The 27,500-nt window shown below is 46.8% G+C and overlaps 4 protein-coding genes across 6 annotated transcripts in view; 2 read left to right on the forward strand and 2 right to left on the reverse strand.

Moving 5' to 3' along the window:
* Positions 1–482, forward strand: part of LOC121690020 (zinc finger MYND domain-containing protein 15-like) — a 12,313-nt gene extending 11,831 nt beyond the window's left edge. Inside the window, exon 14 of the mRNA XM_042070325.1 lies at positions 113–482. Within this exon, the coding sequence (XP_041926259.1) occupies positions 113–332 (220 nt within the window). The 3' untranslated portion in view covers positions 333–482. The remainder of the gene's footprint in view (positions 1–112) is intronic.
* A 1,977-nt stretch (positions 483–2,459) lies between these two features.
* Positions 2,460–8,467, forward strand: paqr9 (progestin and adipoQ receptor family member 9). Its single transcript, XM_042070326.1, has one exon. It carries the CDS (start codon positions 4,141–4,143, stop codon positions 5,290–5,292), a length of 1,152 nt encoding a protein of 383 aa, XP_041926260.1. The 5' UTR covers positions 2,460–4,140; the 3' UTR covers positions 5,293–8,467.
* A 1,252-nt stretch (positions 8,468–9,719) lies between these two features.
* pcolceb (procollagen C-endopeptidase enhancer b) lies at positions 9,720–19,610 on the reverse strand. The gene is made up of 10 exons (XM_042070637.1): positions 19,420–19,610; positions 18,198–18,296; positions 15,881–15,989; positions 14,695–14,953; positions 14,021–14,145; positions 13,212–13,348; positions 12,094–12,803; positions 11,311–11,391; positions 10,500–10,667; positions 9,720–10,259 (listed from the first exon to the last, which is right to left on the reverse strand). Exons 1-10 carry the CDS (start codon positions 19,608–19,610, stop codon positions 10,129–10,131), a joined length of 2,010 nt encoding a protein of 669 aa, XP_041926571.1. The 3' UTR covers positions 9,720–10,128.
* A 1,748-nt stretch (positions 19,611–21,358) lies between these two features.
* per1b (period circadian clock 1b) overlaps positions 21,359–27,500 on the reverse strand; it is a 24,352-nt gene continuing 18,210 nt past the window's right edge. For 2 of the 3 annotated variants that reach the window (XM_042069487.1, XM_042069486.1), the window contains exons 14-20: positions 27,060–27,203; positions 26,457–26,783; positions 24,265–25,106; positions 23,886–24,117; positions 22,902–23,094; positions 22,505–22,655; positions 21,359–22,005 (exon numbers count right to left, since the gene is read on the reverse strand). In XM_042069487.1, the coding sequence (XP_041925421.1) occupies positions 21,652–22,005; positions 22,505–22,655; positions 22,902–23,094; positions 23,886–24,117; positions 24,265–25,106; positions 26,457–26,783; positions 27,060–27,203 (2,243 nt within the window). In that variant the 3' untranslated portion in view covers positions 21,359–21,651. The remainder of the gene's footprint in view (positions 22,006–22,504; positions 22,656–22,901; positions 23,095–23,885; positions 24,118–24,264; positions 25,107–26,456; positions 26,784–27,059; positions 27,204–27,500) is intronic. The other variant, XM_042069489.1, reaches the window with a different exon arrangement.

A 27,500-nucleotide genomic window follows, 5' to 3' on the forward strand; every position in this document is an offset into this window, starting at 1 on the left:
AAAATAGTCGTTAGTTTTAATCGTAAAGCTGTCTTTCTCTCTGTCTTTATCAAACTGATTTATTTGTCTTCCAGCTTCAAAACATTCCTCTTGGGTTTTTCATCCCCTCTAGGTACTCCAATGCATTCATCTTTCACCTCGTGTACAAACCTGCTGTATCCTGCCCGATACGGCCCTCTCTGGCCAATCCCCAGCCAATAGGGCCTGTCGAGCAGCAGCAAGCAGCCAATCAGAGGGCAGGTGCAAGGCAGAGCCCGCCCCCTGTGCAGTCCAAGTTGACCCGAAAAGAGAGGAAGCAGGCAGCCCGGAACATGCCTCGCAAACGCAAATGAGAGCACATGCACGTGACCATGCATACTCATGCATGTAATTGCGTGCTGGTCCGACAACACAAATGCACTAAAGACACCCACATGAACACACATAATGCAGCCACACACAACAGACTCACATATGAATCAGACGCACATACGCACTCATTAGGAAAGACACAATTAGAGAGACTTATACACACAAGTAAGACATGACACAGAAACACATACACACACAGAAACACTTACATACATCCATACACACAAACACACACACACACACACACACACACACACACACGTACACAAATATCCATACACACACACACACACACAAAACTGGTTCCCCTACAGCCACACATTGATGTGTTTACAGCTATGCGTCCTCTGCACAGACGAATAACTTTAGTTTCCATAAGGGTCAGCAGATAATACATACATTCTTATTTAAAAAAAAACTCTGAAATATTGCATTTATTCGCTGCTCTATTCGCTGGTGTGTTGGTTTGAATTAGTAGGTATTTACTGACTTTACAAAGAATGTTTATATTTATTGCTATGAAATATAATGGAGATGGTCATGTTTGAATAGTACACTTCCGATTAGTAGGCCTCACCCAATCCTGGGCTACTACATTTGAACCACTAGATGGGTTTTACCATAACAACTGATGAGTGGGGAAGCCTATACGGTCATCTCAAAGCCAGATGGTCCAGAATCTTTCAGTGCTCCGTACTCCGAATGCTCAAATGCTGACCTTCAAATCATATTAGCGTAACCACTGGCCAGTGGAGGAGCTGTGGCGTCTCCTTAATGGATTGCTTTTCCATGACTCAGTGCCCACCGCAGAGCCACCTGTCACAGCAGAGGGACACACGGTCACAGCTCATCCAGGAAGTGGGCTGGGGCTGGGGGGATGGGTAGAGGTCTGTCTGCCAGGCGTGTGTGTTGTTTTGTTATTAGTTTTTATGTGTGGTGAATGTCTAAACACTCTAAAGCATTAAGAGTTTACCAATTTGTCAAATTGTTTCAGAGATGTCTAAACAATGGAGCACTGCAAGAGATAGGTATGAGTATGGGTAGGGCTAAAAGCAAAGAAAAAAAAAGATGCTTTTGAAGTTATCAGACATTTATACAAGCCACTAAAATTGTCTCTATAAATCCTAAACAACCCTGCCCATGTCTGAATTCTGGCACAATCCCTAAGATTTTTAAGCCTTTGGTATTGACCAATGTGGACGTGAGAAACTTGTAGCCTACTGTCATAGTTCTGGTTTGCAGTTAAGTTTATGGTGAGATTTAAGTTTAAGGTGAGATCCACATGTAAACTGTAGGCTAATTGGTTGACTGCATGGTCGCATTCGCCAAACTCGGCATTCAACTCAGAACATGTGCTTGCTGTGCACTTTGCACCCTTATAATCAGGAAACAGATTGACCTGGCAGTGTAATAGGCCAGTGGTTTTCAAAGTGGGGGCCGCGAGGGAGTGCTAGGGGGGCCTCAGCAAGTTGGAAGGAAAAATAAAAGCAACAAATACATTTTAAATTTACCTATTACTATGAGGGTTGTTATACAATGCCATTAGAATAATTTGTCGCATATCTGAACATTATATTGTCCATGATAATGACTAGGAATAATAGTAGAGTGATAGCTCTCATAAGCAGAAAGCCCCAAATGCAATTTTTACACACTGTATGCTCCATTGCAAAGTGCTTGTAGCTAAAATAATTATTAGAATTAACTTAATGTATTTTTACATTTGCCGTAGTATTGTAGATGGGTTTAATAACACATCAAGGGGGTCCTTGGCCATAACCCAGTGGTATTTGGGGGGCCTTGTCGTGGAAAAGTTTGGGAACCCCTGTCATAGGCTACTCATAGCTGTCTCTATTGGCCTAGCTATTCAGAGTTCAGAGAGATTCAGTTTCATGTGCAGACAACGGCGCATAAATCATACAGTAGGCTAGATTCCTCTCCTTGTGATAGCATCTGTTCTTTAAGTGATTATTTAACAACACCACATGAAAAGTTGACGTTTTAAAGGTTGGGGCATGCAAATGGTTGTGCTTCAGCCTGCAGTGCCGGCAAGCGTTGCGTGTAACCTAGTGCATGAGTGCCAGGAAGAGAGAGAGAGAGAGAGAGAGAGAGAGAGAGAGAGACGCGCTTCCCCGAGGTAGCCACTGGTTGGCTACAACGTTACACAGCACCGTCCGAGGTACGGCTCAAGAATTTGGGTTATCCACAGAAATAGACCCTTGTCGAGTCGTCAAAATAGTAGAGACACGTAATAATGCAGTTGACAACCTAACCGGCATTACAACCTAAACTGCTACACTTGTCAAGAGGACTTCAGGGACCCGTTTTTTCGACGACTGAATTCCCTGACATGCGACTGGGCAACATCATATTTATGTAAGAGATCAACTGCTCGGTGGACCGTTCACGGATGACCTCATGGAAAAGACGGATTATTTCGAGTGATAGAATAGAGCTACACAGGAGACCCGACGCAGTTAAGGCACCGCCAACTACGCATGTCGGTCCGCTACTCTCTTTCTAGCCTACTACCTCGTGTCTCTGGACTGATCTCTGAAAGGGGGTCATAAACGTCTTCACACAGAGTCAAGGACAACCATAGAGGATCGCAATTTGAAGCCGGTGCACACAGTCACTTGGCCGAGTGCCCTGTGGATCACACACTGTGCCGGAGACAGACGGGTCAAACTACAAGGTAACCCCGTTACTTCCAAAGAACCGTGCCGTCACTCTTTCATTCCAAAATACTTCAATATACCACGTAGTTCAGCATTCGCGAAAGCCGGCATGAGAGAGAAACGTTTTTCTGGCAATGGCTTATTAGCCTGTAGGGACAAGCTGATTAACGAGTCAAGGACATGCATTATGCATGAAGGACCGTGAATAATAGAAATTACAGTCGTGCCACGTCTCGCCGTCCAGCCGATTCACGAGCCTGTCCCACACGACCTACTTTTCTCCAGGAGAATTGATGATGCGAACAGAGGATCGTTTGCATGCATTTGACGGTGTAGTCCGGTACTGCAGGCATACAGAGAGTTGCTAGACCGACTCACTGAGCGTAAATGTGTCATCTTGTTTCGACAGAACCGATGCTTGAATTTGCTTTAAAGAGGAAGCATGAATGTTGATGAAATAGAAAACATTTGAATAGATAACGAGTGCAGATGGGGAAAGAAGATTTCGGACACCCTTAAGCCAAAGAAGGAAATGAGAACGCTGTCCACAGCAAAATGGAGTTAAAAGATTAACTGAGTTGCTCTGACATAACCTTTTGGACTGCTGAAGTAAAAGGCCCACTGCAGTAGTATCACACTGGATTATGGTCACTTTTCAGTCAAACCCTTGGCTCACTTTTTTCCTTCTTTGAACGGAATCTCAGGGATTCATTTTAGATACAGCCCGTCTTGTGCACAGGGTACTTTTCACGGCTGGTGCCCCAGAGACTGGCGGATAAAAGCCTCAAGAATTTTTTTTACCTGGGAACCCTCCTCCATTTTTGCAGCAGTGAAATGTCCAGTGAGGCTGGTCAGCATTGGACGATCCAAGTCAACAAACTGCTACTGAGATAACGAAAAGAAAATTGCCTGATGTACAGGCCTGATGCCTAATGTGTGTTTGCCATCAAGCAATAAATTAACAAGGAGGACATATAAAGAGGAGGTATAGCACTTTGAATTAGTTTCTTAACTGGTTATTTGCCAGTCTGTGCAACTGAACTTGCACCTTTTGTACTGTAATTAATTGAGTTGTACTGTAAAGTTGAATTTGAATCAAACTGAATCCATCATGTGGTCTGTGCCACTACTCCGCCACACGGACGTGCCGCCGCGCGTCACCGAGAACTTCATCCTCACTGGTTACCGCTTCCCCAACTACAGCTTCCGCCAGTGCCTGGCCTCGGCCTTCCGCCCCACCAACGAGACCGGCAACTTCTGGACGCACTTCCTGCCGGTCTTCATCTTCGCCTTCCACTTCCAGGAAGTGTTCGGCTGGGAGGGCGCGCCGGCCCCCTCCGACCCCTTCTTCTACCCGCTGTGGAACTACCTGCTGGGCGTGTGCTGCCTGCTCCTGGCCAGTAGCCTGGCTCACCTGCTCAACTCCATGTCACTGATCGTCCGTGAGGTCTGCTTCTTCGTGGACTACGGCACCATCAGCGCCTACACGGTGGGCTCCTCGCTGGCCTACTACTACTACATCCACCCGCGGGCCGGAATCCCTCCCCTCGGAGGCGTCGGAGGAGGAGGAGGGGCGAACGCGTCACAGTTGGGGTTGAGTGGCGAGGTCGATGTGGAGTCTCCTTCGGCGTCGGCGTCTTGGCTGCCGGAGTTCCAGGTGTTTTTCGACACGCTCTACATCCCCGGCTCCTGCCTGGTGGCCATCATCTGCGTGCTGGCGTGCTGCAACACGCGCCAGCACTGGCGCACCTACCGCTACGCCATCCGCACCCTCGTCTTCCTCCTGCCCTTCTTCGTCTCGTCCACGCCCATCTTCTACCGGCTGCTCAGTCCGAACCCGTACCCCTCAGCCTCCTCGTCCTCGGCCGCCGCCGCTACCACCGCCCACTACTTCTACCGCCACTGCTTCTGGCTCGTGGTGTCGGCGCTCTTCAACATCAGCAAGGTGCCCGAGCGCCTGTGCCCGGGCGCCTTCGACATCTGGGGCCACAGCCACCAGTGGTTCCACTGCTGCACCTTCTTTTCCATCCTGGACGAGCTGCACATGATCAAGGCCGAGGTGCGGGCACTCTGCCTCCACCCGACGCTGGTGCTGCCGCCCGCCGTCCCGACCAGGCTGCCGGGCCCGGCTCTCCTCACCACCTACGGGGTGATGGTGCTGCTGCAGGTCTGCATCGCCTCCATCATCGCCTGGTTCAGCTGGGGCGCCTACCTCATCTACGCCCCGCAGCAGAAGCAACTAAAGCAGCTAAAGCAATATTGATTAGCAGTGGTAACGTTCAGTAATGGACCCAAATACATTGAAGGCCATCTGTCTGACCTTCTCAACATCAATTGTGACTTTGGCATTATTTTATTATATTAATTGTATTTTTTAGATAGATGATGTCATTCTCATTGCACTAATGGGTTTTATATCCTGTACTGATTCATCTTTGACTGATGGAGGCCACTGATTCTCTTTTTAACTTGAACCTTAAACTCTGCCCCTGCTGTATGAACTGAAACATTGATTTAAATGGAAGTGAGAGTTTACCAGGTCATTTCCCTCTTTGTAGCCATTTGTGTGAGCTGTGTGGGGCTCTGAGGGACTTCCAGAGGTTACAGTGTGTTCTGTAGCGAGATGAAAATTCCATCTCCCTTAGGGCTGTGAAGACACAGATAAAATCAGGGATTTTTTTGCTGAAGGGAGTCTGTAAACCCAGTTGATAGCATTAGCATAGCATAGATGTTTCCGAATCACTCCCACACACTTTCCTGTTGCTATTTTTGCCTTGGATTTCATCCTTAGTACCACTATACTCTCTCCCTCTATTCATCTCCTCTCTATCCCTCTCTCTCCCTCTCTCTTGGTCTTTAATGTCTCATTTCCTCTGCTTTTCCTGTGAGCCGTTAAACAGGAAGTCAGGAGTTACAAACAGGATAAATGACTAAGGTTTCTGGTCACCCTCTGCTTTGATGTAAGAAATGGCAGGGCGAGTTCTTGTGTAGCGATGCACTTTAGTTTTTAGGGCGTTATGTCCAATCTGTCTTTCCTCCTTTAAGATCTGTGGTGTAATGATGTCGTCAGCATACATAAATAATTAACAGGAAATGCTCTGGGGAGCTGTAATGGAGAATGTTGATTTATTTGTAGAACAGCAATGTTTTCACTTTATAGATATCAATTTACATCAAACATAATCTATGCATGTCTTACTATGAATTTGTAGGTGCTTAATTGAGCAATAGAAACAGAAAGAGAGAGGTGCCTTTAAGGACACAGAGTTCAGTTCAGGCAAAGGGAAGTGTGTCTATCTGCCTGCAGGAAAATGCAACACAAAGGACACATTTTCGAACATAAATGTCTTCTTTTGTGGCCTATGTTTTGTTGATTGTGTCTGCATTTTCCTTAATATTCAAGCCATACTTAAAATTAGAAAACATATCGCTACTACTTTTATTACTTAGCATTATTGCTGTTATTATTACTAGTAATTACTGGTAATATGAGCAATAGTCCTGGTGTATCAGGCTTTATAGTTAGTTTATCTTGCACTCAGTGCACTGGATGCTTTCAGGAAGTGTTGGTGGTGTCTGGGAAATCCCGTGGGTGTTTTACTGGGTGAATTAGGCTACCCAGTGGCATCATGGGATTGAAACAGATAAAAGCGCTCAACCACTTCCTCTGAGCGTGTGGTGGTGGTGGAAACTACTGAGGCCTTTTCTTTGGAAAGGCTGCTTTCAGAGACGGGGGCGAAGGAAGAGCGTGGTCCCACTGTGAAGTTAGGCTGCTATAGTCAGTTCCACAGAAAAAGAACATTTCAAATTGCTCACTCCCAAAACTTTCACTCTGCACTTTGAGTTTAGGGGGGGGCCTGCTGTCTTGCAAGTCACCCTGTTTGGGAAAGAATGGCCACTCTACTTCTCCCATTTGAGAGAGGGGGGGGGGGCTGTTTACGTGCATCCAAACATGCATTTCTGCCGGCAAGTGAGCACTTGGGTAACTGTGTGTGTTTGTGAGATCCATACAAATTGAGGGTTAAGTGAAGAGAAGTGGAACCCGACCCAGGTCTTCATGGCTGACTTGCCAAGGTCTGTGTCACCTCTTTAATTAAAAAGGCTGAGCTGTTTGGCTTAGAGCTTTCAAATGTCTCTGTCGCAAGGCCCTAATAAAGGGACTGTTTTATCATTGTTTAAACGTGTTAGATTGAGAATGTTCTTAAATTCTTTCTATTGAAAATATTAAGACTTTGCTTTGTAACCATAATGCTTGCAACCAACCCGTGCTAATTTGTAATTTTTTGTAATTGCTGTTACGTATTTTATCTTTATAAAATACAAACTAGAGCCTTATGACAGAGTCGAGAGTGCCTAGCCCTCCAACTTGGAATGTGCTCTGTCTGTCTTGAGGATTTAAAGCAGAAAACTTCAACACAGGCTTTAATGTCCAGATGATAGACTGAGCGTGGTGTTGTCATAGTGACACTTTGGCCAGAGGGGCTGACCTCTAGGGGGAGGGCAGGGGGCACTGTTTGGTGTGAAATGATAGCCCCACAGCTCCTCTATTAGTTTTGCACAGTGGCACAGTCCTGCTAGTCTTAGCAAAACCAACTACAGCTTTTTTTACATCAACAAAAAAAAGGATTATGGCTGTCCATTTCGGTGCTAAGTTTTGCACTCTGAAATGTGTGTGATGTGTGGGATAGTGTTTGTTTTGCGAATGATGTGTTAGATTGTAACTTATAGATTGAGTCTCACTGTACTGTATGTGTCTGCCACTCACCGTGATTTGTCCACTGGAATTTCACCACAGCTTCTTGCGCACATAGTTCTGTTTGTAAAACAATGTGACTTGTGATGTCTATACCATTTTAGTGTAACTCCCTCTAACCAGGTTCAGGATTTGCAAGAAACAATGCAAGGAACAATAAACAATATTTGTGATGCTGCTTCAAGAACTTTCTGGAAGTGCACATATCAGAAGTGCAGAAGTGCAGTCACACCTTCTGGATGGATGGTTCCATCTTTTTTATTCATGCTCAAAACAGGGTGCCCCCCAAACTACATGGACTGATCTACTTAGCCTCGGTATGAATATTAGCAAAGAATATCAAACGATATACAGCAAATATAACTGCTGGACTCACAATGGACAATCAATGTGTGTTTTTAGACTAAATGTCAATGTTACGTTTCAGTTGCCATTACTTGTTATTCTGCATCTGTGCCCTGGTATCAGAAGTCACTTTGGTGGCAAGGATGATCTTCCAAGAAAACAGGGCTTTGCATGTTGGGGCCCAGCAATAACTTATTGTCGAATTCTTATATTAGTTTGAACTTAGTATAGGTAGTATAGTATAGGTTAGTATAGAGTTGATATTAATGAGAGGCTGATTGAGCCTATTTTGTTTATAACAATTTATAGACAAATAAAAAAATCAGTGTTGCTCAATATATTATAGTGTGTGCATTTCACATGTTTTCAGGATCTGGGGGTTTGGGCGAGGTGTATGTTATTTCTTTATTTATCACTCAAAAAGATCTGGTCACATTTGCAGTGAGGCACAGAATAATTCAAATGTGTCTCATTTGGAAGTATTCAAATTTTTACAAATGTGCCCTATAGGCCAGATCGGCTGCCCACAACACTTCCTACAACTCATCCTGTTTACTTGCCTGCATGCTCTTCTCTCACTTGTACAACATGTTTATGGGTGCATGTATGAGATTAAGATGTTGTATCTGTGTGTATGCACATGTGTGTGTGTGTGTGTGTGTGCGCGTGCTTTCATTCAACAGTAGATGTCAGTGAATGTTACCTATTCTCCATCTTTCTCATTCTCTCATTACCTTCCTCCTTCTGTCACTATCTCTCTGCCTGTCTGTGTTTACCATCTATTATCAATCTATTTATTTATATTGCTACCATCCCCTCCATCTTGTTCAAACAGAAAAGAACTAAGCCCAGTCGCATACACACGACACAAGATGCAGGCTTGGACAAAGGCGTGTGCTTGCACAACAGCAGCCGCAGAGAGGACTGTGGGCTGGACGAATGGAGGAAGGTATTAAGAATGAATGAGAGAGAGAGACAAGGAGAGGTGTTCTATTCAGATCTCTCTTTTTTCACATTGGCTGCCCGCGCCCAATCTCCCTTTGTTGTCCCTACCTTAACCCCTGGCCAACGCTCTTGTGTTGTGTTTGGTGTGTTTTTGTGTCTGTGTGTGTTTGGTGTGTTTTTGTGTGTGTGTGTGTGTGTGTGTGTGTGTGTGTGTGTATGTGTGCGTGTGTGCGTGCGTGTATGTGTGTTGATGGTTGACTGGGTCGGTATGACTTAAGGGATTGAAAAATGTTGACACGTGAAAGAGAATCAACCGCATACAGTAGGCTTGCTTACATCATATCAAGGGTATCCTAAATTCCTGGTCATTATCACATGTAAATTTGTACCCTCCATGCTGTTTGTGATAAAGTATCATATGACTAGGAACAGTGGTTTGCCTCTGCAACATATGGTGGCCTCAAGTCACACTGCTGTTGTCATACCTGCAGGAATTACAGTTAACCACTGGGGGGCAATGTTGAGTCATATCACAGTAATAGGGACACAGCGGTGGACTGGTTGAAAATGGTAGGCCAACTCAGGCACGGCTCAATTTGATGTGAATGGAAAATAAATGTTATTTTATGTTTAAACATTTTTATTTAATCCCCATCATAATTTATAAAAGTCCAAGTAACTCAACAGTTACAGTATCTCATGTATATAAAAATACAAAAACAATTAATACTTTTGGTGACATGCACTCAGCCGAGTGCTGAAATAGATGTTAATCACATTATATTTTACCAGCGTGATATCTGCTCAATTTCAGTACATACTTTAGGTGCACTGACAGGGTATACCGAGAGAATATACTTTGGATGTCTAAATTATATAGTGACAAATATGATCACCTCTTCACACATGTTGATTCCCCTCCCCCCAAAATTCATCTCATCTGGTTCAAATGCTTGCCTTGATCTCTTCAAGTGGGCAGCATATCTTCCTCAGGTTCAGCTTGGCGCTGATTCCCAAGCGTCGACCAAGCGGTGTCGCTTGCCTGGCACCCTGTAATCAGCACTGTGCCTTGGCGTAGGTGGCAAGAGCCTTGGCGTGCGCGCTCTTGTACAAGAGAACAAAGCTGCTGGGTTGGATAATCCCCCGACCTTCTGCATCAACCTCACCCATCAGCACGTAGTTCCCTCCTGTAACAATAAAAAAAACATATTTACGATAAATTACTCAGTATTATCAAGTTATACATCAAATGATGTCTGTTTGGTAAGTAATAGCATGTTTACATATATGTTGGATTGTTTGAGTGTGCATTCTAATGTAATGTATATGCATGTTAATGAGTGTGCATTCTAATGTAATGTATATGCATGTTAATGTGTGTCTGTGTTTAAGAGGGAGGGAGAGAGGAGTGAATCCTGTGCGTGTACCTTTCTTGATGGTTGGGCACTTCTTGCAGGTGGTTGTGAGAGTGACGGACATAACAGGGCCCCTCTTGGTGACCTTCAGCGCTCCTGCCTTGTAGATCTTAATGATGGACATGCCCACCTGAACACCGTCCTGGCCCGGGGTCACTGTGGTCACTTTACCCGTCAGCACTGAGACGAGAGGTTCACATGAGTTACATTTGTGTGTGTGTGTCTGTGTGTGTGTGTGTGTGTGTGTGTGTGTGTGTGTGTGTGCAAAAAAAGAACTAACAAAGAACAAAGCACACAGAGAAAAGAAAAGAACAATCTAGAAAGTTGGAGATATTTTCACAATAGCCCCAGCGACATTAAAAGTCAAATTCTAAATCCTTGACATTTCACAGGAATGTCACCCTCTCTGCGCCACATGTCGTTTGCATACGATGACAAATAAGCTGGAAAGCCTCCACACAGGGCTCTCACCAGCTGCTGTCCGTCCCCTCAACCAGAGACACATCTCCCATGATGCACTTGCTCAAGAATGTAGTGATGCCCTTGTTCCTATGGTTCCTATGGTTCCTATGGTTCCTTTGGCCACGGCTGGTGCGGAGAGACATCGTGGACGGTAAACAGTTGCTCCCACATAGTCAGAGATACAGTGTCCATGACAACTAAGTGTGGTGGCTCCCGAAATAGCCCGGAGAAAGAGAAAGGGAGTAGAGACGGGCGAAAGACTGCGTGACAAATGGATGAAGAGAGTGAGAGGTGTTTGTGTGAGGGTGAGAGAGAGAGAGAGAGATAGAGAAGGTGAGAGAAGGAGAGAAAGGTGACTCACCAAAGTGACTGGGGCAGAAATTGGACTGCATGGTGCCTGTCCTCTTACAAGCCTGTGTGCACAAGGGGTTCACTGCTACGGCTGCACAGAATATGAGATAAATATGAGCACAATTAGCTGACACACACACACACACTCACACACACACACACACACACACACAAGCACACACTCACATACTTACAAACATACAGGCTCAGCATGCACTCTCTCACATGCATCCCTTCACACCCAAAACAGCTAGGATGGGGTTGCTTGTACAACACACACCTCATCCTGCAAATCAACACGCACATATGCTTCTGTGGTCTTCGTCCTCACGCTTACATACATGTGCACACACACACACACTGCACACATACTGTACACACACTGCACACACACACACATACACACACACATACACACACACTCACACACACACACACACACACACACACTGCACACATATTGTACACACACTGCACACACATACACACACACTCACACACACACACACACACACACACTGCACACATATTGTACACACACTGCACACATACTGTACACACACTGCACACACACACATACACACACACACACACACACACACACACACATACACACACACTCACACACACACACACACACACACACACACACACACACACACTGCACACATATTGTACACACACTGCACACACACACACATACACACACACTCACACACACACACACACACACACACACACACACACTGAATAGCACATTTCTATGTTATGTAATCGCATTATTTCGGCTCACGTTTCTTGGGTGGCTTCGCTGCTGTCCTGGTGCTGTTCTGGCCAGGCTTGCTTGCCGGTTTGGTGCCAGGTTTGGAAGCTGGTTTTCGTGTGGGCTTCACTTTGGGCTTGGGTGTAGGCTTGGGAGGCTTTACAACAAGCTTAGTTCCAGGCTTTTTGGTGGGCTTGACGGGTCTGGTCCCTGGTTTGGGAGTGGGCTTGACCCCTGGTTTAGGTCCCGGCCTTGTGCCCGGTTTTGCCGTGGGTTTTGTTTTGGGCTTGGGCGTTGGCTTGGGCTTGGCGGCTGGTTTTGGTTTCGGTGTCGCTTTGGGTTTTGGTGCCGGCTTTGGCTTGGGTGTGGGTCTCACTCTTGGTTTAGCCGTCGGCCGAGTCGGTTTAGGCTTCGGAGTTGGTTTAGGCTTCGGAGTCGGTCTGGTTCTGGGCTTGGGCGTGGGCCGGCGCGGCACAGGTCTGGGCTGAGGCCGCACCGGTCTCGCCGGAGTGGGTTTGGGTCTCAGGGCGGGTTTGCGAGTGGGCCGGGCCGGCTTCGGCGGACGGCTGGGCCTGACCGCTCCTGACTCTACACGGGGGCCTGGGGCGTAGTCGATGTCCCTGGTGGCCGGCCGGGAGCCCTTGGGGATGCTGTTGTAGTGGGCCATGAAGCCGGCTTTGGTGACACTCAGGTCAGACACAAACTGAACCAGGAGCTCATTGGCATTGGTCACCACAGTCCTGCAATGGGAGAAAGAGGCAAGCATGTATCAATATGGCTGTGCGTTAAAGGGGAAACGTAACCTATAGGGTTTGTTTGTGTTTGTTTGTTTGTGCTTGTTTATTGTCACTATCATGCATTACAGTGTCATCATAAAGATATTGGGCCCCATTTTAAATGCTGAGTGCAAAGTCAGTCTATGAGCAAAGTTCTCGTGCATGAACTAACAGCATCATGTGGTGGGAGACAGCTTTTGACCCACTGATACCGATTTTGTGTTGTTATTAAGCAAGCTGTAATTAGACTTTAGAGTTTGAACTTTGTCCAGCATTAAAATTTGGGCCAGGTATCAGTTGGTATAAGGTATAAGATGGAAATAGAGTATAAATATGTGTGTGTCGATGCTTGTACGTGTGTCTAAGACTCACTCTGGCACTGCATCCCCACAGAACCTCCCTATTCGCCGCGAGTCATCCGTCTCCCCACCATTGAAAAGCGCCACGTAGTCATAGCGACAGTACATGTCATGCTCCAAATCCAGCTTTTCAAATCTCACTTCAATCACCTGGGAGAAGGATATCAGAGTAGTAGGCATTTGGAAAAGCAATAAACACACATATAAACACACACACACACATACACACACACACACACACACACACACACACACACACACACACACAGGCACATGTAATGTCCACAATATCCAAACAACCTCTCTCTCTGTCGCACTCCTCCTTTTCCTCTAACCCAACCCCTCTGTACACATGCCCACCTCTTGAATGGGGTCTTTCACTGATGCTTCGTCATAGGATTGTGGTCAGGTGGAGCAGACACGAGCGCGCATACACACACACACACACACACACACACACACACACACACACACACATACACACACACACACATACACACACACATACACACACACACACATACACACACACACACATACATATTCCTCCAACACACCAATCTTCTATAACATACGCAGAATCTAAAAGCTTACATAATTCACAGGTCATGACTGACATTTTCTAAAACTAATCTTTACCCCTTCATTACAAGGAGACCCCTGTTGACATTTACGGGATAAAAGGCCCTATTTAAAGCACTTATGACCACTGACAACGTCAAAGCAATTGGATGTCAAGTTTTTTCCACAGTCGCATCTCTCAAATAACAGATAGAGATTGGACAGCCTGGGCAAATGTGTGAAATAACCAGCCCCCCTAACCATGTTGGTTTCCACGGTGATGTGCCACGAGCAGCTGATGCCTGCTGGGTAATCGGATTCGGGCCAGTTTGGCGTCTTCACTGACCCTGTGGGCTTGGTGAGCCGGCCCCCACAGAACTGGTTCTCTGCAGGGGGGAGAGGGAGGACGGAAGTGAGCAGAGATGGACAGACAGAGTGGACAGACAGAGACTGACAGATTTGGTTCTTACTCATCGTTTTCAAAGATGCTGGTTGTACAGTTATCAGACTTGGCTTATGTAAGACAAAAGGAAGAAGGAGGAACAGGTGCTCTTTGCAGAACAGGATTGTTATAGAAAAATGTTTGAACTGAGGAAAATGTATAATATATACATATATATATATATATATATATATATATATATATATATATATATATAGAGAGAGAGAGAGAGAGAGAGAGAGAGAGATCTATATATCTTATTTGCTTTTATACTATTTATTATGTATGTGTATGATATGGACCTGTGTCTACATTAAAGCTTTAAAATATATATCCTATTCAATATACTAGATGGAATGAAAGAACAACAGAGAAAAAAATGATAACAGATAAGTGTGCAAAAAACATGCTTTAAAAACCTGATTAGACCTGATTCTTAATTGTGCATCAGACATGACATGATGTGAGAGCTGAGGAAGAAGTCTGTATTCACCGTCCACGTGTGGCTTTCCTCCGCTGAAGTAGGCCAGGAAGCCTCGGCCACCGGTGCCGCCATCTGTCACCATCTCCAGCATCATGAGGTTAGAGGTGGAGATGATGGCGCCGGGCCGAAACGTCCCGCAGAAACGTCCCAGCTTCTGCGTCGTGTACGAGTGACCGTTGTACGCATCCACGTAGTCGTAACGACAGGTGGGGTCGGCTTCCAGGTCAAAGATGCGGAATTGGAGCATTACCACGTGACCTTCTGGCACCTAAGAGGAGGATGAGAGTCCACAAATCCACTTTGACCAACACAAGAACACCACAGCACAAAGTCAAGTTCCACTACACCGAAACCAAGCCCATTTATGTCAAAAACATGTTTGTGCTTTTTTTTTATGATCTCACAGGAAGTAGGAGTCAATTTTGGGTGTCTCTTGGAAATCTGTGCCATCTGAGGTCCTTTAAAAAAGATTGTATCTCAGTCAGCAGCAGGAACTGAATGACCTTATTGGCCTTGTTCCAAAGTCATCTGCGGATGTCTCTGTAGCCAACTAACTAACTATGTCTTGTCATGATGTTTGTGTTGCTGATGATACAAAAGCAATACCAGCATCAAGCGCTGGCACCGTAGGGAGGCCTCCCAACTAAATGCTTTAGTTTAGACAACATGCCGCATTTGTCACATTCCTCGTGCGCTTCGTAAAAATATGATGACAGCCCCTCCTGCCAAGTCACTGCTGTGTCTATATATGCTGTTTTAAATTTGGAAGAGCCTTAAGACAACAGCAGTTGTTGTCATCCAATTACTCACTTTGTGTGAAGCCTCTCATTACAAAGAGAGCTTAGTGGCTTTGCACTGCCAGGCTTGTATTGTTTACACACGTTCAGCTGTGAGGCGTTGTATGAAGACAAATTAATATTCTGGAGATTTGCACAATCCATTTTTTTACTTTTTAAATTTGCTGTGCATACATTTCTATCTTAATTTCTTAAGGTGAGTGACATTTCATGGCAAGAGTCTAGATTGTGGCGACGGATAAACACATTTTCCTCCTCTTGCACTGTACATTGCATACAGTAATTGCGGATAAGACTTTCGTTTTCGTGCTGTGTTATGTATGAAATTTGCTGTGCGAGAGATCAGCCTGCATGTGTGGGGCCACTGTTGATGCTGATGTAATGGCGGGATGACTCACGGTGATGTACCAGGTGCACTTAGTGTTGGGCTTGTAGAAGTTAGGGAACCCCTCGCTGCCCACGAAGCCTGAGTCAGTCACTATGTGCCCTCCACATAGGAACGTGGGCCTGGGTACAGAGAGAGAGAGAGAGAGAGAGAGGGGAGAGAGAGAGAGAGAGAGAGAGTGAGAGTGAGAGGGAGAGAGAGAGAGAGGGAGAGAGAGAGGGAGAGAGAGAGAGAGAGAGAGAGGATAGACAGACGTGGAGAGGTGGAAGGAGAGAGAGAGAGAGTGAGAGAGAGAGAGAGGATAGACAGATGTGGAGAGAGTGGAGAGGGGGAAGGATATTAATATATTAGCCTTTATGAAGCAAGATCAGCACAAGGAATGCATCAGGAGAGAGAGAGGAGAAGAGAAATGGACTATTCAGTGTTGAGATAGAGTGGCAGCATTATGGAGCAACTGGACCTTTTTATGGTTGGTTAAGCAAGAGGGAGTGAGGGAGCGCAAATTCAAAAATGCACACACACACACACACACACACACACACACAGACTTCCGAGCGTGCGTACACCCACACACACACGAACACACACACGCGTGTGCGCACGCACACTTAAACCACAGGGGCAAACAACCTTGTCTTGTTCTGAAATTCTGGGAAGGGGCGATGAACTTGTACTTGCAGGCTGTTTTCTTAAACACTGGCCAAAGACTATATCGCTACAAAGGACACCCTGTCACAAACACACACACACACACACAGCAGATATATACATACAGTTAGAATCGCCCTTTATCTCTCTTCAGCTATGTTGGAAAATGATATCGGTTCTTTCTTTCTTTCTATCTTTCCTTCTTCCTTTCTTTCACTTCCACCTCAGTCTTGCAGCACTTTACAATACCCTCTTGCAAAGATATGGTGAAAGCCACTCTATAGACTGAGACACCTATAGTCCACATTGATGGTGCACATGTGCAATTACATGTTATATAATTCTCAGTCTGCTCTCTCTCTCTCTCTGTCTCTCTCTCTCACTTTCTGTCTCAGAGCCGATCAAAGCTACCCACATGCAAGACAATTTTATATGCAGTGTTCGGTCTCGTTACTGAAAACCTTTTGCCTAAGAATAAACCTTTTATCGCTCAATTAACTAGGCCTACTGTAAAATGATGTTCGAGACTAGAGCTGTGGTTTTCGCGCACCCTTGATAGGTCGCCACATAAGAACAGAACGGCTGTCCTTTGCTCTCTTTCTCTCTCCGCATCTGTTTATCTGTTCGTCTGTTCATTTGTTTTTCTCTTCGTCTGCACATCTATGCATTTTCATTAGTTCCCGTCTTTGCTGAACCACGCTCCGTGGACTACGTGTGTGTGTGCCTTGCGGCTGGGAGAGTAGACAGCGGAGTGGCTTTGATCCTGACCTCATCTGAGGTGAGAGTGTGTTAACACAGACAGGTCAAAGGTGACTGTCTCCCCTTAAACAACCGGAGGAAAAAAACGCTCCTCATTCCCTCCAGTCACGGACATTTGTTTTTCTTTTGTTTGCTGTCCTTTTCCTTTCCTGTATTCATTTTTCTTCTTCCTTTCTTTTTTATGCTCCTCTCTCTGTCTCCCCATGTGTTTGTCTGTTTATCGGTTCAATCTACCGCTATCTAGACTAAAATAGCAATGGTCGACCAGACAGTGATCTCTCCAGTTCTGAGTTCTGTGGACTGTGTGTGTAATTCTGGGGGCAACCATGTCCTCAGAATGCATAATTCAGTCCTGACCAAGTGAGAGAGAGCAGCTGCTTCCAAATCCCTCAATCCAACACCCATATCATTTAAATAACATTCTACAAAACAATTCTGTCTGCCTTGTTTGGAAGTAAGACAGACATGTTCCTCTGTGTCTAATTGCATGCTGAACAAAGCCTGGACATCAGGAAAAACAGCTAAGAGCCAGGTTTGTCATGACTTAGTTTGTCAGCAGTGTTCAACAGCCCACAAAAGACTGGAGAGATATGTCTTTTTCAGTCCACAAACTTAGGCCTTTCAGTTCAGGCAACTGGCAAAACGTTAGTGAGAAGTATTGATGAATGGAGTTTTTAAGGTGAAAGAAATAGAACACCATTTATTGTCACCACTGGTCGAAGATACGAAAAAAAACCAAGATGTGACAGCTATTGATGTTGCAAGGCACCTTGAAACATGCACATGCTCCATACATGTGACATGCAAACATAGGCAAGAACACATGCACCCATACATACACCCACGCACACACAGATACACACACTCTCTCTCTCTCACACACACACACACACACACACACACACACACACAGAGTAGCTCACCTTGTGAAGTTGGTTTGGCCTTGGGCTTGTCCCTGCACCCATCCTATCCCCAGCAGCAGCACGGTCCACACACACACCCCACACACTCCACTCCTCATCCTGCAGTGCACACACAGCCACGGAGCGAGGGACCGAGAGGGGAGACGCCAAGGAGGACGGAAGGAAAGAGAGGAGGGAGAGGCGTGGAGAGCAAAAGGCGGAGTGAGGGAACGAGGGATAGCCTTAGCAAGGATGAAAAAGAGAGGGAGCGAGGGATGAAAATGAAGGAATAAGTAGGCAAAATGAGAGGAAGAGAGGGTTTAATCGTTCCCAGATGATCAGGTCACAGGTCGTGCTTGTGTTGGACTGATGGAGGGATTTGTTCACAAAATGACAATTAAACGAGCACAGGAGCAGACGGACGGACAAACAACAACACAACACAACCAAAACAAGCTGAAAGCCCACACATGTTTGTTGTGTCTTGTTTTGTGTGAGTGCCTGTGTTGATGCCTGGAGGCTTCATTATTGTGCAGAACCTCTTCATGCTGTAGGTCTGCATTTCTGTATGTATATATTATGCAGATTGTGTGCTACAGATCAAGGTTAGAAAAATGTGAGTGTGTGTGTGTGTGTGTGTGTGTGTGTGCGTGCATGTGTGTTTAGGGGTGTTTCTGTATGTGTTGCTAGGTCTCCACACAGACTGCCAGTGTTGGGTGCACATAATGATTGCCTCTCTGGCAGTCATGAAAAGCCCTCTGAAAACCACATCGTTTCCTCCTCCCTGCACAGACAGCCAATGGCACTGAGGGGATTATTATGGGCTGTCCAGACGTTTCCAAATGAGAGTGGGTAGAGGGTCTGCTCTTTGGGGGTGGGGGGGGATCTCATAAGTGGGATGCAACAAAGTCTAAATCAGTTCTCATAACAGTCCAGATATGATTTACTTTGCTTGTTACTGTTACACGTTCTATATATAGAAGTATATACTTTTTTGATCCCGTGGGGGACATTTGGGGGGTTCTGATTCATGTTATCTAGCTGGACGCACTAAGCCTTACATCATTCATCCATTCACCACTATGACTTTTCATATTACCACTTTGACTTTTGGACAGAACAGCTTTCCATTTTTGAGATCAAGTGTCCCCTTTCTCTTGGACGTCTCCTTATTGGTGAGGCAGGGAAGGAAGACTAGAATAGACACATGTATTTTCTCCCTATGACGAATGGGCCAGGGCACAGTTCTGAATGGGGCTGCTGCTGCTGCAGCATACTGTAGGCCCTGCTCACTGTTCTATACAGCACCATGGGCTCAGTGGTCTCCAGTGGCATATCAGTCCAGTCAGGTCCAGTGGAGGAATGTGGGGCACTGACCGCCCTGTTATTATCCACCACCGCCTTTATAAACTGCAGGCTCTGACCCACATTCATCTGTAATCATCATGCGCCACATAAGTCATTATCACCTTCATCCTCCCTCTGTGTGTGTATGTAATTGTTTGTGTGTCTGTGTATATGTGTGTGTTTGCACAGAGAAGAGTGTAATCAGCATGTGGCTGTGTGTAAACGAGGGTGTGTTGATGAAAACACTTGTATGTTTCAGAGCGACATCTCTGTGTGTGTGCGCGCGCGCACGTGTAAAGATCGCAACGTGGCCATGTCACAGTTCTTTTTCGAGAGCCAGTGGTGGACATTCTGGTGGCCTCCTAGGGCAGCCTGTGGTTTGAGTATAAAGAAAACAACTGCACTCAATTCTTTCCTCCCTCTCTAAAAATAAGACTGCATTGGCACCATGTGATCAGACCCAAAGAGCCGCCGATGCTACAACTCAAGTCAAGACTCATCCTGAGAAAGAAAAGAGCCTGTCAAAAGCATTAGCATTTCATCATTTTATTATCATTATTATTATAATAACTTTTGTCCAATATAAAGAAATTCACAAAAAAAATAAAAATACAAACGGCTGAGGACCACTGAAGCAGAGAATCACATCACCCTAAAAGAACAGACAGGAAGGGAGAGAGAGATGACGACCAAGATGACGAGTTGGAATAGCCACGAGTTTAAAAAAATAGCCATGGAGAGAGAGAGAGAGAGAGAGAGAGAGAGAGAGAGAGAGAGAGAGAGAGAGAGAGAGAGAGAGAGAGAGAGAGAGAGAGAGAGATAAAGAAAGAGAAAGCGCGTGACTGCCTCGTCTGGTGTCTTCTACGTCAGTAATAATGTTTCGGCCATGTAGCCCAAACACTCTTTTCATCCCATCTCCCTTTGTTGTCCATGTGTCCACCCCAAGTCCAGTGACGTACGTCCATGTCAGTTGGGGTATTCCGCCCAACCTGTACAACAGGCACTGGCCAATGGCAGTGTACCAATGCCTCTGTCCAATCAGGAGACAATGGCAGTGTCCCAATTGCTCTGTCCAATCAGTAGACAATGGCCCCTACAAGGGGCCACTGCATAGGTGGTTACCATAGACACCGTTGCCTTGATACTTCTTAGGAGTCCACAAAGAGTCGTGGAATGTCCAACCAATCAGAGTTCATTTGCTGTGCGCCTGACAATATATATTAGTGTGAAATGTGAACACCACCAAGTTCCTGGCTAATGTAACCAAAATACTCAGTTACCAACTACACCCGCTTGTTACCATGATGATATATTGATATATACAATTTATGTTGTGTTGTAATGTGTCTGTTTCTGAACTATCCATTATTGGATTTCATAAACACCCGTTACACACAAGACTTCATGGAAAGGACATGCTGTACAATGAAGAAGTATAAAAACAATAAGTGTACTAGATATAAAACAAACTGGTTTGTTTAGGTCTTGTTTCTTGAGTAAATTTTGGTCAGACAGACTGCTTTCACAGACCGTCATTTTTTTGTTTTTGTTTTTTCATTTACAAAAATAAGTGTTTTTAAAACATTCTGCAGACAAGTTTTGGAAAAAAAAAAATGCTGAAGAACATTTGCATTCCCCCCAGGCACCATTCCACACAGGAGTCTGAGCAGGTAAACCCCCCCCTCTTTTCCTTACCAAATAAAACTACCCCAGCGGGAATTAACCCGGGTGGATTACACCACTCTATGTTGGGGGGGGGGGGGGGGGGGGGGGGGGGGGGGGGGGGGGGGGGGGGTTTGGGGAGCACTGGCTGCAACATTACTGTCTACACAATACAGTGGCCATTTCACCTTTTTATAAAAACAACATTCATCTGCTTAGTGCCTTGTCTTCTGAGCAAAACTGCTTCAAGAGAAACAAATTTCACCAGGAGACATAAATCTGTATCATACAATAACCGTCAACAGCGTCTCATGACTGTAGTCTTGTCGTTAGACTGTTATCGGTCAGTAAGTAAAAACCTCAGTGGGAGAGGCATTAGGAACAGACAAAAGTGCAGTGAACACCTTCATATTTTGTGCCGAAACGGTCAGAAAAGCAGCACTGCTGCCCTCTTTGCTTAGTGAAGTCAGTGGGTCATCACTGTGACTTTCCCCTGCTCCGATTGTGATGACGTCATTTCCTTCTCCTCCGTTGCCATTTCCTGGTCTTTGCCCAGTGCATTGTCCGTCTCGGCGTCCTCCTCTACCACCACCACCTCGTCCTCGGATCCTTTCCTCCTCTGTTCTCTTTCTGCCGCTGGACGCTCTGCCTCCACGTCGCCCTCGCCCTCCTCCATGGCGGTGTCGGCCTGGGTCAGTTTCTCAGCGGACGCGCGCTCCTCTGTCGCAGTGAGGACACTGCAGAGCTCCATCTCGTGAATCTCCACATCAAAGGGAGGTGCTGGTGGAGTGGCGGTGGGGGATTTGCACCCTTGGCAAGCCTGTATGAGAAAGACAACAGCCATGCAGTAAGGGAGGGGGGAAACACTCTTCTCAAGAGGGCATTTAAGAAGGACAACTGGTATATTGATTTATAGATATTGACATATTACTTCATGGCGTCATCAGTACCAAAGAAAATATAACAGTATCGAACATACAGAACACTATTCAATGTTTCAGAGACTGTTTGATTTCCATTATCAGAGAGACTAGTGTAAAATGCAGTTAAACAGACTTTCAGATGAACCAATGGCAATGTTTGCAGGTAAAATGTAGGTGTTGTGTGCAGTTGTTTGAGTGATGTATCAATACCTTAGGTCAGCACTCTAGATTAAGGTAAGTATTGGGCTGTGTCTAGTATGATAATTGGACTAAACTATAGTGCTTCACATTATTAAGTATAGGCTGATAGATTATTTTTACAGCTGTGTCTGACTATGTGATGGCCACTGGCGTATGAGGAGTACGAGGCGTTTGAGGAACTGGGGAGGTACTGACCGTTATGTTGATGGCACGGGGCAGGCGCCCGGTGCGGATCCACGGGTGGACCTGGCTCAGCTCTCTCTTCTGCTCCTCAGTGAAGCGCGGCTGGTGCTTCTGCATGGCCCTCAGAGCCATCCGGTCCTCACGCAGCACCGTCTCACGGTCTCTGTGTAAAAACACACACACCATGTATTAATACTTTAAAAAACTCAAAATTATGTAACTCAACTTAAGCGCTCAAATATAAACCTGGGGTCAAAAAGGGCCCTGCATGCTTGCAATATTAATCTAATGAATCTAATCTAATCTAATCTAATATAATCTATCTAATCTAATCCGACTACTTGTGTTATAAATATTCTTTATTGACGCAGGTTTCATTTTCATTGTGAGTGTGGATATAAGTGCACACCTGGTGGGCAGCTGGTAGGTCATCATGACCTTGTCGTCAGTGTTGGCCATAAGGAGCCAGATGGGATCCTGGAGCACACACTTGATGAACTGAGCCTCGCCGTCGCCCCCTGCTGACTGCTTGCGGGAGTGGTCGTTCTCCGACGAGTCGATGCTGCCAAAGTATTTACTGGTGTTGCTGCTCTGGCTGCTTCCTGTAAGGGGGGGGGGGGGGGGGGGGGGGGGAGAAAACACATCCAAAGGGTAAAGTCAGAGGTGACTTGGACCAAACAGGCAACAGGGAGAATGCAAAAGAGTTAAGTGTGTGGAGTGGTGGATTTTAAGTCATGTGTTTTGTAAACAGGTCTGTGTAGGCAGATGGAGTTGTGTAAGTACTGTACGAGTCCTTTAATATGGTCCCATATCCGCTTCATACAAAATTAGTGAAAGGGAAACCAACGAATGACACTGTTTTTTTTCTTATGTAGCAGTACGGTGCTTAAACTGTCTGATTGTGTTACAGGAAAGCCTCAGATTAGATGTTTAAATCCTGTATTGGATCAGAGAAAGTGTCTGTTTTCTCTGCAATGTCAGAGAAAAGTAAACTGAGTGTGCATTGGTGGTGTGTTTTCTGTGTGGTTTTGTAATGTGTGAGTGGTTTCTGTGGTGTCTTGACAGCCAGGCTAAACTAGACATGGAACGAATGCAGAACATTTGCATGTGTCCGTGATGCAACGCTCTCTTGTGTAGCTAGTTTCGTTGATTATTGTGGAAGCTTAGTGTGGCTGCATACGTTCTGCATTGGTTTTTCATTCCGTGTAGCCTGGCTGTGAGGGTAAACTTCACAATTTTGCATCTGATCTTTCGTGTGTGTGTGTGTGTGTGTGTGTGTGTGTGTGTGTGTGTGTGTGTGTGTGTGTGTGTGTGTGTAAAAAAAAGAACAGTAAAGATCATTCGTTAGCCATTGGGCGTTAGTCCAAGCGGACAGTTTAAGGGGGCGACTCACTGGTCCGGCTCCCCGACGAGCTGCAGCCGTTGGAGCCCGAGCCTGAGCCCGAGCCTAAGCCTGAGCCCGAGGACCCCGAGGACCCCAAACCGGATCCAGAGGACCCTGAGCCCGAGGACCCGGAGCCAGAGGCGGCCGACCCCGTGCCCGACCTGGAGTCCTCCTGGAGCAGGAGGTCCAGGAACTCGCTCGAGGTGGACATGGCGTCATTGTTGGACTCATTGGCCTCGCCCTGTGCACACAGGAGACAAGAGCAACACAATGATTTAAAACCAGATCTAAGACAGCTGGTACCATAAGACAAAAAGACCTCAGATGAAAATGCACTTCAACATGAAGAGTGAGCACAGAGAGAGCTCAACACGGCATGTCCACTTACGCTCTCATTCTCCTTGTCCTCGGCTCCACCTCTCTGGCCACCGGCCCCGGCCCCCTGCCCTCCCGTGGACATGGTCTGCTGGGCGGACCCTTCCAGGCGGTTGCTGGGCGGCTCTTCGAGCTGGAGCAGGTTGAGCGGGGACGAGCATCGGCTGGAGGGCAGGAGCATGGACTCCTCCCGGTCGCCGCCGGCCTCCCTCTGGCTGACGGACAGTGGCGTGCTGGAGCGGGACGCGGGCCGGGGCCCCTGGGTGAGGGTGGCCGTCGTCAGCGTCGGCGTCGGCGTCTGCGGCATCTGCTGCAGGGTGCTGGGCGGTAGCGACGCCATGCCAGGGTTGACCCCGGCACTCGCCGCGGCGAAGGGTGGCGGCACGAAGGCCGAGTTGGGGTTGAAGAAGGGCACGGTGCCCATGCCGGCAGCAGAGCAGGCCGCGTTCATCTGCGGGAACATGTAGTTGGGCAGCACCAGCGCCATCATGGGCGGCACCATCTGCGGCGACATGGGGACGTTCTGCAGGGGGAAGCGCAGGCCGGCCTGCAGCGACGGGTCGGTCAGCGGCGGGTACAGCGGGTAGAGGGGCAGCATGCCCGGCGGGTAGGGCACCGACGGCAGGCTGGCCTGGGAGCCCACGGACGTGGGCCAGGACGAGGAGGTGGTCGGGGGCCCCAGGGGGAAGGTGTTGGTAGGGGGGGCCGCCACGTTGGGCACGGGGGGCCCCGTTGGGCCTCGCAGGGATCGGCTGCCCTGGTCGATCGACTCCTGGTGCTTCAGGCGCTTGCCGCCTCGGCCCCGACGCCGACTACTGCTGCCTGCTGCAGGGTAGTCACGGGAACAGCGCACCCCTGTGGAGAAGAAATGACATAGCATGAATGATTTGAAGAATATTATCTCGTAGCTAAAATCTATTAGGTAACGAGCACCTTAATCTTGTAAAATACTGCCTGGTGTTTCACAGCGTATATAGCCTAGAGACCCATCTACACCGCTTTGCTGAGGGAGAATGGCACTGGATACAAACAACTCTTTAATTCAGTTAAGAGCTCATTTAGCGGCATAATACATTGAAATAGAGGCCGCACAGGGAACTGAATGTCCACTGAAATGAAAGGGAAAGCTGAGGGGAACCAGAGCACTGCTATTATATTAAAATGCAGCACTTGATTCAAGGCAGAGAAACACTTCACATTTTCAAATCAGTGCCTGTTCAACAAAAATAAATCATGGAAGAAAACAAACAAACAAAAAACAATGTTGTTTTTCATATCATGCCACACAGTCGAACTGTGTGTGAACAGTGTGTAGTTTTCTACTCAGGCATAATTACGCCCACACACTTATGCAACCAATCCACAGTGGAGACTGTAGGAAGGGTGGCTGCACTGCCAAGGTGCAGTATATGGAAATGTGTGGAGAGCTAAGAGCTCAAAGATATGGGGTGGTCTTGGTTTTCAAGTGCCACTAATGGCAACGAAAGTTATTTTTTAATTCATTGTTTACACATATCTAATAGTGAAAAGATAATTCCCTTCAGGTTCATTTTCAGCTGCTGAAATGGGCTGATAAAAGGGTGACAAGGGTGGAACATCTAAAAAAGAAAATGTGATGGGCCTGGTCACATCCAACCTGCATGTACAGAATACCAAACCAAGACAGAAACACACACGTTGCTCCATACACACGTTGCTCCATACACACGTTGCTCCATACACACGTTGCTCCATACACACGTTGCTCCATACACACGTGGACGTATAGGTGAGCAACAAATTGGAGGGTGCCATAACGAGAGACGTTTGCATATGTGGTAATGCGTGTTTGTGTGTGGGTGTGAGTGAGAACACAAGACACCATAGCAGTGATATGTCTGTGTGTATTATTAGCACGTAGATGCTGTGTGTGTGTGTGTGTGTGTATTAGCACGTGGATGCTGTGTGTGTGTGTGTGTGTGTGTGTGTGTGAGTGAGAGAGATGCAGTATAATTCCTTCTAATCAGGATGGATGTGGATGATGGAAGAGTGGAGGCCTCTTCCCTAGGGTTAGGATTGATGGTAGTGTGTAATGCCTAAATTGTAAGAGGGAAAATTCAACTTACAACATGGAACACAGGTGGTCTGGTGTTGTGTGTGTGTGTGTGTGTGTGTGTGTGTGTGTGTGTGTGTGTGTGTCAACGACTTTAGAGTGAGGAATGTTACCTCTGGCCAGTGGTGTAGTGGTGGGCCTCTTCAGCGAGGTGGCCGAGTCGAACACGCGCAGCTGGCTCAGGTCACGGAAGCGGTACAGGAAGTTCTGCTCCTCCTGCTGCGTGTGCGCCGACAGCACCTCTTTCGTCAGGCCCCGCCTGCTCGCGCCGCCTCCTCGGCGAGACTCCCTCTCGGCCGGAGGCGCGGGGCTGGGCGCGGGCGCGGGCGTCACGGGCACCGGGGGAGGTGAGAAGGTGGCGGCGGTGGTAGGGGTCACTGAAACTTGGACAGTGGGAGGTGCTGACGTAGGGGTCGGAGGGGCGTCCTCCATGACGATGTCTGATTGGGTGAAACGGGGAGAAAAAAAAGGAGGGAGGCAGAGAAAGGACAGTGTTAGAGAGCGACTGAAGGATGAACGAGTGACACATTGAAAAAGAGAGAGAGAGAGAGAGAGGGAAAAAGAGAGAGCAAGAGTATGTCAAACGTACACAGAGACTGATGTCTGTGACTAATGACAGCTTAAGTATGGAATAAGAGAGGCTAGACAGGATGACAAGCACACACACACACACACACACGCGCGCACACACACACACACACACTCAGCCTGACTACCTGACTCAGGCGGTTTCTTGTCTCCCACGTGGACGATGGTGCTGCTGAAACTGCACTGAGAGGTTACCGAGGCGACGCTTTCGGGTTTGGGCAATGCGAGGGGGGGTAGAGGAGGAGCCTCCCCCACAAGAGCTACCGCCGGACCTGTAGTGTTCCACACACACACATACACACACATACACACACGCACGCACACATCCGTACACACACACACACACACACACACACACACATGCACGCATGCACCCATACACACACATACACACATATACAAACTGCCATGAGTCATGTTCCATGATGTTTGTCAACCTTTTGCACGTTAACGGTCACCGCTTTTTGTGCTGACTCTGAGAAGTCTTGATTTCACACTGTGCTATTAGCAAGTCAGGCACGCACACAGTCAGATCGCTCTCTCACAGACACGCGCGCACGCACGCACAC

Source organism: Alosa sapidissima, chromosome 18, assembly GCF_018492685.1.
Source record: "Alosa sapidissima isolate fAloSap1 chromosome 18, fAloSap1.pri, whole genome shotgun sequence".
Taxonomy (NCBI): domain Eukaryota; kingdom Metazoa; phylum Chordata; class Actinopteri; order Clupeiformes; family Clupeidae; genus Alosa; species Alosa sapidissima.